This window comes from Hypomesus nipponensis, chromosome 7 (genome assembly GCF_054491055.1).
Source record: "Hypomesus nipponensis isolate SF chromosome 7, ASM5449105v1, whole genome shotgun sequence".
In the NCBI taxonomy this organism is placed as follows: domain Eukaryota; kingdom Metazoa; phylum Chordata; class Actinopteri; order Osmeriformes; family Osmeridae; genus Hypomesus; species Hypomesus nipponensis.
In genome coordinates this window covers 9503840-9514091 of record NC_140367.1, presented here as the reverse complement: position 1 = coordinate 9514091, position 10252 = coordinate 9503840, and the positions used below count along the sequence as shown (strand labels likewise).

Sequence of the window (10252 nt, the reverse complement as noted above, 5' to 3'; positions counted from 1 at the left end):
GACTTAGTTACATATTATGCTGGGGATATTCCTTATTGTCGACGCATTTACGGCATAAATGGACAAGACACGATTAAAAACCCCTAATAAACCTTTAATTAGAGCCGTTCTTACAAGACAATGTGACAAATTACATTAAAACATCTGGACTTTTTAAATGTCTGGATTATTGTACACCTTCCCCTCTGACTTGCAGGTAAGGGATATTGGTCAATCGAAACAATACAATGCAATGGAAATTAAGCTGCATATAATAGTACATGTTACAGTTATATAAATGTACAGTGTTTACATAAAATACACCAGAAAAAAAGAAAACATCAAGGATGCAGCTGAAGTTCAAGCGCCACCTTGGAGAAGTAACACCACACCAAACTAACATTTACATTCACCCTCTTTACAGTCATATAAGAAAAAAAAAACCTGCAGGTGCACCAACATCAGGCTGTAAACATACAAAAATAGAAAGATTACCATGATGCACTCAAGTTACAGCAAAAACAACTGGCTTAATTCGCAAAGTTTTCTTTTTATTTTTTTTCCATTTTATTTATATATGTTTTTTCCATGTCAGCTCTGTGCAGTGGGTACAATCGTTTAAAGTGAAAATGAGGTCGCTCATGGATAGGGAGGAACACACTTGTCTTTAATGTAAACACATAGAATATCTATAAACGATAATAACCAATTCCAACAACAATTATCGTAAAACGTTAGGGAGGAACATTTGAGAGGACAAAGACAAAATTCATGTCTGGAACAATTTCTTGGACAGGCCTTCCTAGACCTTTAAACGATTGTACCTGTTCAAACACTTTTATAAACCCCTTACATTCTTCAGTAATGCAGTGCCAGTCATTAAAAAGCACAAAGTTAAGGCACAATTAGGTTATCCGCTGCAGAGTATGCACTAGGTTAATAACGTTTTAAATGTGCATAAATTGTACAACCTCTTGCTGCAAATACTGCGACCCACAATCCACTACACTGCATTAAAAAAGGAAAAATATATAACTAAACGGTGGCAATCCTTTGATCTTTAACATTTCATGAATACATACGGCCTACCACAAACAGCTAACTCACAAGCAATCACACAGGGGGTTGGAATACTCAGAGTTAAACAATAAAAATATGCAAATCAGATTATTCATTCTAACACCATTACCCCGTTACATCTAAAACAATTGGCTGCATTCTGTCTATCAATCAATTAATCTGGGGAAAAGAATAACATTACAATAGGTCTAGAATGATAAACATGGCTGAATACACAATCAAGAACCGGTATTAACAAATTTGATTTTGAAGCATAGCAGGAAAATGTCTGTCTCACAAGTGAAATAATCATGAAATTTGAGCAGGAAAAAAGCAGAACTCTATGGGATCCTATGGAACTTCTGATCATGTGCTCTAGTGACAAAGACAACTGTAGGGTAATGCATTGAGACAAAGTCCCTCACCCTCTCCCATGTATCTGCAAGAGCCACTGTGATCCAATAAACCTTCTGGAATTTTCTGTATTAGTTGAAGTGTGTCAGAAAGTCCCAACAAAAGGTCTGTGTAGCTGGAAGAGAATGAACCGGTATAATGATCAGCCTATAATCCAAAACGTTGTTGGAAACGGTAACAAAAATACATGGCGATACATTTGGAATATCATTTGAAGGGATAGATTCAAATGATTGTTGAGTTGGGAGGGGAAGGTATATTAGGTGGAATAAAATGAAGAAGCAAGCCAAGGATAATACGTCTGATTGCACACCTACGATATTGAGCCCTACTATGTGAAACATTCACTTTGAAACACAGCCCTGGGAAGCCTGACAGTGCCAAAAATCAAGGGTGTCAAACTACCGCTGTGTATCCAAAGACGTCATCCATATTTTACCGTTGTTTTTAACCTAAGTTCTGAGTATTGGCAGGAAAACAAGAGCTTATGGTTTGCTTTTAATACAGATAATTCAATGAAGCCACCGCCACCATTCACGTAATATTTACAGCACCCCATCCACGCGTTTGTGCCTTCCTTCCTTGCTTGACCAAAAATATATATATACTACAACAACAAAAAAATTGGGATTGCCTCAAACATCTTCAGGAAATAAACATCCACGTTATATGTTAGAATTCAAAGCTTGAATAGAGGCTGTTGAAACAGCACATGCATTTATTCCATGTCTACCCCAACTAAACTCCTCACATGGGGCCAGTTTTGTAAAAAGAGGATGGGAAGGAGAGAGAAAAAAAAGGGTCTCTTTCATGTACATCTTTTTAAATATGCCATCAGGAATTGTTTTGTTTCCTTGTTGAATCCTTAACATTTGTAATACAAAAATAGAAAGAAATAATAAGTGTCCACTGCAGCACCCGCGGAAAAAAAGCCGTCTTTCTCATGCAAAAGCTCCGTCTAGCTCCGTTTTTCCAAGTTCACCATTTTCAAACCCCTCTTTACAAAAAAAACTCCAATGCCACGCCCCCCACAACTCCTTGTGGACGCACATGGGAGTGAAAGGCTCAAAGTCAGTCAGTCGCCTTGTATGGGACCTTTCTCCCCCAGTCATCTCCAGCTTAGCAGTTTGGTCAAGAGTCCTGCACTGCGAGGTTCCTAGTGTCACGATGGAAGGGAGGGGAGGGGGTGTGGGGGCAGGGAGCAGAGGTTAGGGGCTTGGAGGTGGTGCAGGACGGGGAGAGGTGCGGGGCGGGTCGCTCTCAGGAGAAGCCCAGGGCTGAGCCGGTGCGGTGGCGCAGGCGGGACATGGTGTTCATGTGTGTGCTGGAGGGCTTCAGAGGCGTGTTGCAGCCCTGGGCCTGGGGGAAACGCTGGTGGTAGCGGTCCAGGCGGAGGTACTTCACCGTCACCAGTTTACCTGAGAGAGAGAGAGACATGGAGATAATAGCTATGAATACTAACATCCCCAACAGATAGCATCAACTTAAATCAATTATTTTACAAATATATTTTCTTGGTGGAAAGGCAAGGTTTTATCTCTCGCTGAAATTAAAGTCAATACTTCAACAATAGTGTAAGGACAAAAACAACCGTTGCCATGGTCAGATGGTGCGCAGCATCGCCGTGTGATTGAAAGTCTAATTGAAGTCTAATTTACCGTCAAACCACGAGCCGTGCAGCGCCTTGAAGGCCTTCCCTGAGTGCTCTGCTGAGAGACACTTGACGTAAACGCAGCCCTGTGAGGAGCAGACGACAGGTTAGAATGGAGCCTTGATGCAACCTTGATGCCTTACCGCCGGGAGTGAATCTCTTTGTGTGATGTTCAAGCCACATCAGAGACGTGTGGTGGAAGTGTTGGCAAAGACACATTGAAAGGCTTTGAGAACCTACCAACACTTGACTTCCAAAAGTAGTTCCAATCCTAGTTGTAAATCAACCATCATAAGAGAAAACCAGTTGAAAAGAAAATCACCGGCTTTACAGAAGTCAAAAATGGTAGGTTCGTATGGGGTGAGAGAAAACGAGAGACTTGTTAAATGTAACACCCACCTCACGCGAGTTTTTGTCCACGGCAATGTGGACGATGCCATCGTTGTCACTGCACTTCTCCAGGATGGCTTCGTGGATGGCCAGATGCCAGTTTTCTCCAACCTCCCTAGACACACACACACTCACACACGTCATGGGTTGGGTCTTTGTGATCGAGTTATTGTGAATGTTCTTAATCACGCATACTAAACAACCTTGCCCCTCCCCGTTCAGGAGCAATACTCACATGACTGGATCGAACATGTTTCTGATCTTCAGACACGGTGTTAAGCTGTTGGGTGGAGAGTTCCCTTTGTCAAGCGGAAAAGCTGAAGGGGTGGAAAGGGATTGATTAGGAATGATAGATACTGGCACAAAGTCGTTTCTTATTCCTGAAGTATAAAGTGAATCCTCCACTTCAATAATCCACTTCCACAAATCAAAGCTTCAAGGCAAGAAAATTGGGGTATTTTATGTGATTGCGTGTTCAGACAGGGTGAAGGGTACCTTTGCCTTGCCACACTTTGTGGTGCACGAGAGACTTGTCCAAGCTCGAGGGCTGGATCCACCGCCACACCAGGAAGTCCGCTCCCCCAATCCTCTGGGACTCCGTCCGGATCCGCGATTCGTTGGCGGAAATAAACTTCACGGCCTTGTCCCAAACCCTCTTAATTTTCATCCTGTGACGTCATGGAAAAAACGACGTGTACTTTTTTCATGTCTGTAGTTTCCGTCGCGAAAAGTGGACGTTGCAGAGTTACTGCACAGATCCACCTACTGACCTTTCTGGGGGCGGGACCAGGGAGTCTCGGACGTGAGGGATGGGAAGGTAGGGCTGCAGGTCTTTGTTCTCCTGGCACGCCTCGTTGTGGCTACTCAACACATCTACGCATGCAGACAAGCAAAAACGCAACAATGAGATAACGGGCCTGGGCACAAGTTGGGCCTGGACACAAGTTGTGTCTGCTCCTTTGTGTAGATATTCTGAGAGAAAAAGTAAAGTAGTAGACGGGGGGGGGGGGGGGGGGGGCTCTGTACCGATGATTCTGTCCACGAGGCCGTGCATCTGCCTGGTCTCCTCCTCCTCTCGCCTCCAGCGGTATTTCATGTAGTACACCAGACCCCACACAAGCCCAATAACTAGACAGAGACAGAGAGGCAAGAAAGACCAGAAGCAGAGAAGAAGACAGGGAGGGGGGGGGAGGGAGGGAGGGTTAACTAGGTACACAAGCCATTTGCTTTCAGTCGTGCCAGCTACGGCACAAGCACTCAAAACATGTCTTCTCCAGTTCCATAAGACTTTAAAAACTCGTTTGACACCGATGACGACGTGCTTCTTTTACAGGAAGGAGAGAGGGGAGGGGGGGGGGGGGGGCAAGGCCTCTGACCTGCTAGGACAAAGAGGACCCGGTAGATGACGGTGAAGAACGCCCGTCGGAAACGGCAGAGGAAGGACATCTTGGGGTGGGTGGACTCCAGACTGGAGATCTCAGACACGTCAGTCACAGCCTCCTCTGGACTCGCCCCAATCAGCCTGGTGTTAGCACACAAAACATAGAAAAGGTGCGTCACGTGGGTTTGTAGACGATATAAGGAATGGCTTTGGCTAGGAGGGAAATGTAGTCGAAATGCAGTCACAAGATCCTAAATACCGTATCCCGACATCCTCCTGTGTTCGTATAATCCATTCAAGCGAAGTGAGGACCATGTTTTTGTAGTCCTCGTTTTGAGCCTGAAATCGAAAGGAAAGATGAACACCCGTACTGAAATGAAAACTTTTGGGTCCAACAAGGAGGGCTGAGGCATAACCCATGCTTCGTTCACATGAGAAAGCTTCTGTGGTGCGTTTCAATTATTTAAACTGTAGTTTTGGTTGACAGAACCAGAACAAGGGTTGTGTGAGGGAAGCACTGATTTAGTTTGAAAATGAAACAAACAAATAAACGCACCCAAAGATATTTGGACGCCTCGTCCATCGTCAGGCTCCGGTTGGTCTGGTCTTCTAGGTCTCTACAGTCATGTTCACCTGTGGGAATCAGACCATCGTGTCAAATCAAATTCAAAGTCGGAGAAAAATCTCAAATGTGCTCTGTGAAAAATTCACAACCATACAACATTTTCAATCCTATATCACCGAATGCTCAGGGAATTATTTCCCTGGAAAAGACCTCCTGAATGTGATGATTAAAAACACGTGCATCGTTTCCCTCTATCACTCTATACCTCTATTACGACGGACGAAAATATTGGAGGAAAATGGCCTCTAGTTAGCACTCGTACCTGCGATGTGGGCCAGGTGATCGTGGAGGGTGAGCAGGAGCTCTAGAATGAGGTCCTTCTCGGTCTCGGTCTGTTAGGAGAAACCAGTTGTTGAAGTTAGCACACTGACAACCATCAATATGTGATACAAAATGTCTGCAGTGATGTTGTGGCAGAGTTGTGCATGGGTTCTTTTACACAGCAGGTGAACTTGCTATACATCACAATAGCATTGCGCTGGAATGTTATTTTCCAGCTGATAGTAGCCTTTAGCAAACAGGCTACTATAACGGGGTCATCTAGCCACAAAACAAGCAAGAAAAAGACTATAGAAAACCATAGTATACTTACATAAGAACTGTCAAAGACACTGCCAAATGGGTGGTTCTTAACTGCAAAGGAATACACCAAATATAGCAATTAGAGACAATGGCACATTTAAATGGTCAAAAACATAATCAAATGGAGGGCTTTCACAACACTGTCTAGTCTGAAGGTGTGTGTGTGTGTGTGTGCGTGCGAAAGGGGAGGAAGGGGCAGACTACAGCGCAGAGTATCGCCTCACACTTGAGTCACTGTCTGAACATGGAGCAGCACTCTCCACATCTGGAAGGCTGCCCAGGATTAGCCTGAGCTGTGGTGGGGAGCGTGACCCATTACAACCACATTATGGAGGTGGGCTGGATGCATTCATGTAACAAACAACAGAATGTGACATTCGTTTCGTGCATGAGAAGAAAGCGAAATGTATCATAACCTCTCGTACACTGGGCCCAGAGCTACGTATTTCTAATTGGGCTCTATACGCCAAAGGTTCAATGTGTGGCAATACCATTTGCATTGTTTTGCATCAATTTGCACAGCAGTGGCTTCTGATGATGATTTGCATTGCTTAAAATATACTAATCAGCAGACTATCACCAGCCAGCATGAGTGAAGAGCTGCTACTTATTTGCCTTTGGGATAGGCATAAGATGCTCTGACCCAGTGTCTGTGGGCAACGCGCAGACTCTAGTCAGTGTGTGTGTGTGTGTGTGTGTGGTTGCCAGTCATGCAGACAGCCACGGGTATGGCTGGCTGGTCAGTCCAGGCTCTGGCCTGGCGGCTCGGCGTGTCCCCAGAACACCAAACAATTAGGACGGTTTAGCTTGTCTGTGACCTAGATGTCTGCCACGCGCTCTTTAGTCAAAGCTCTTTTCCTGGGAATGTCAGGCACGCCACTGATAGTCATTTCATTATTCTGAATGTTCCCCCCCTTGACATTGTCTTGGTATATACTTTTTCCCTCTTTGCAGCGTTAGCGTGTACCCTACATGTGGACCCCACGCCAGCCTGGCTCACAGACTCCACGTCCACTCTCGCTCTCCTTTGCAACAAAGTGTTAAAAAATAAAAGAAAAGGGGGATTCTTAAATATGACATGTTTCATGAGAATTCCACAGCACTGGTGAAATCATGGGGTTTGACAACACTTGTGGTGGTGGGGGGGGGGGGCTAACAGAAACCCTTAACAAGGTGCCACCTGCACATGCCCCAGTTAAAGGACCTTTAACTGGGCTTCGACTGATCCGAGGTTGGTAGGCCATACGTCGAGGGTCTCATGAGAACTCGGCTTCACCTTTAATACCTGCTAATTTGTCTGACACGCTAGTTTTCATGCTTACAAAGAGCCCAAATCTCATTAGTAAGGCATGGCTTAATGATGTAGTACTAGGAGCCTGGGGTGATGGGAGAATCACACCATAGGAAGTGGGCCCAGAGGTGTTGATGAGTGCTAGCGTCCAAGCCAATGGCAGGGGGGGTACTCCTTATTTTTGACATGCAAATGCAACTATCTGCTTCTTGCTACCAAGTGTCACATTGGCTAAAGTGAAGAGCCACTTCCTGGACAGCCTTGAAGGGTGTGAACTTTGAGAGTGGCACCTCACTAGGCCAGGGTAAGCTTAGGCTGTATAAAAAATATATAATAATGTTCAATCGGCATAGTAGGGATGATAGGCTATAAACTTGAATGGGACGTAGGTCCACAAACCAGTGTTTTTTGTAACCCCGCTAATATCTCCACAAATAGCATAGACTTAAATGTAGCCAGATGGAAGCAATAGACCCACTCTCTTAGTAACAGACAGACTGGCCTAGTTTCAAAACATTTGATCATGAAACACCAAGTTCCAAAATCAAACTCCATTGTGCCCCTTCTCATGAACAGATGCAATCCCAAACACTAATCCCCACATCCCAACCCTGGTCATTTTAGAAAATGTGGTTTTGACAAAAAGACAAACAGAGAATACCTAATGTACTTACTAACAACATCGACGTCGGATGCTCCAGAGCCTCGCATTCTCAAGTACATGAGGCCCAGCAGTAAGAAGAACAGGCAGGCCGCCGTCAACAGGAACATGGACAGGTAGTGTGCGCTGAATCCTCCGGTGGAGGACACCTCTTCCCTTTTAAACTGCTGTAGAAGCTCGTCTTCTGGAACCGTAAGCTTCTGCTTAAGCGTGGCATGGCTGTAGCCATGGTTGGTTCCTGTGTGGTTCGAATGGTTGGGCCGGTAGGTCGCAGACAGGGTGTTACTTGGAAACCTTGGTCTCAGTCCAATACTGAATCGGCTGCTACTTGTGGCGCCGTCCCCGCTGTCGACGTGGTTTTTGTTGTACGCCGAGGGGCTGTTGTTGTCGCTTTCTCCCATGACAGCCGACACGTAGATGGACCTCCTGGGGTAACTGCGACTCAGCAGGCCGCCACTGAGAGACGATTCGCCGGGGCCTCTCTTCTTTCCGTCATCTTCCTCCTCCCCCCGGTCTCCCACCATGTCTAGACTCCTAGCGCCAGGCGTGTCATTTACTCTGATTGCGCCTCCCGTCTTTTCCTGGCCGCTCTCCGACCCCCTGGCACTTCTAAAGGGAGACGAGGCCGATTTTGAGAGACTCCGTCTGGAGTTCAGACGGCGTTCGCGTTGACGGTCAAAAGCAGATAGGCCCTCTTCTTCCTCCTCCTCGTCCGAATCAGAGTAATCCCCGACTAGCTTACTAGTATTCAAGTAGGACGCCCTGCTACCATTGAGAGACCGAGAGTCCCTCTCATTCTTCCCCCCATAATCGTCCTCCTCCTCCGGCTCCTCGTAACCACTCCCCTCCGCCTTTGCTGAATGCGAAACCTCGAGGCTCGATTTTCCTCTTTCTACCCACCCAACAGTCCCAGACCCGCTCCTTCTACTCTCTGGTGGTCCAGGAAAAGAATGGTTGCTATTACTCACGTACACTCCTTGACTCTTTTGAGCGGTGATGGGTGTTCCTGTAGGCCTGATCTGCGGTTGTTGTTGATACCCGGAGCCACGGTCTCTCCTGCCGCTGTGGTTCAGGCCTCTTTTTTTCGGTGGTAGCTCAGCATCCGATTCGTCTGAGCTAAAGCCCAGAACGAACTTCCCTGTTCCACCGGCACGCTTCTCGTTCAGGGCCGGACGACCGCCGGGGCTCTTGCTAGGGCTCAGGTGCGTGACGTCATTGCTGGCTGGCCTGGCTCCGAATCCCGAAGCTCCCGCCGCTGTGTTACTGCTGTTGCCACCGCCACTACTGTTGTTGTTGATGCTACCGCTGTTGCGCGTTTTTCCCGATCGAGATCCTCGCTGTTGTTGCTCTTCGCGGAGTTTCTTCAATTTCTTTAAATATACGGGGCGTGTGTTTTCGGTAACCGGGCCTGGAGTGAATCCAAAGCGCTTTAACTCAGAGAAAAGCTCCTCATCTGTTAGCTGTGCTGCCGCCATCTTTGCTCGAAACTCTCACAGAAAGCTGTGACGGAAGTGATGTAAAAGTAGCAGACAGACTGCAAACTAGTAAAAAAAAGAAAAGATTGTCTGCTGATGAAGCGAACAGTCTGTAGGGGGCAGACTCTAGGCCTATTTACCTGCCTTCAATGGTTTTCAATCTACATCCAAAAGCCGTGTACATAGTGTAAAATTACTGTTGCCATTCATAAATGTTTTGGAAGTCATTATACTCTTGTCTTTTCTTGTTTTTCATTCTATTGCACTATTTGTTTACCGAATCAAATATTTCTCATGTAAGTCGAGGTAATTGTGGAGCAAACTCATTCAAGAAAGTCTCAAATATCTAACATCTGGGCCCACGTTTAATCAAATGTATGGTATTAAACATTTTTATACTATTTCACTTCTTTTTCGTTTTATCATATATTAAGCTTTTTGTTTGCCTTGTAGGCCTATCTGTATATTGCATTCTTATTCCAAATGTAATTCTTAATCAATGTAATAATCTCTGGAAAATTATATGAAAATGAATGCATATTCTCTAGTTTCCCCAAAGGCTACCAGTGGTAGCCTTTCAACTGCCATCGTTTTCAAATGGTCTGCCACATAATAGTAATACACCTTTCAACCGCACATGTGACTTCCAGCAAAGTTTATCTTTGAAAGCCTATGAACCTTATGAGACAGACCCATTGACAGCAGACCACACAGGAGGATGATTCGTCTTTCCTTCCCCCAGGC

General features: G+C 45.6%; 1 protein-coding gene across 1 annotated transcript; it reads right to left on the bottom strand.

Annotated features, from left to right (window-relative positions):
• Nucleotides 1-73: 73 nt before the first annotated feature.
• Nucleotides 74-9519, bottom strand: lemd3 (LEM domain containing 3). Its single transcript, XM_084701209.1, has 13 exons — nt 8047-9519; nt 6092-6132; nt 5762-5831; nt 5431-5507; nt 5134-5213; nt 4870-5015; nt 4520-4621; nt 4264-4366; nt 3989-4161; nt 3729-3810; nt 3503-3608; nt 3111-3189; nt 74-2870 (listed from the first exon to the last, which is right to left on the bottom strand). The coding sequence occupies exons 1-13, from the start codon at nt 9506-9508 to the stop codon at nt 2713-2715; spliced, it is 2679 nt and encodes an 892-aa protein (XP_084557335.1). The 5' UTR covers nt 9509-9519; the 3' UTR covers nt 74-2712.
• Nucleotides 9520-10252: the final 733 nt, after the last annotated feature.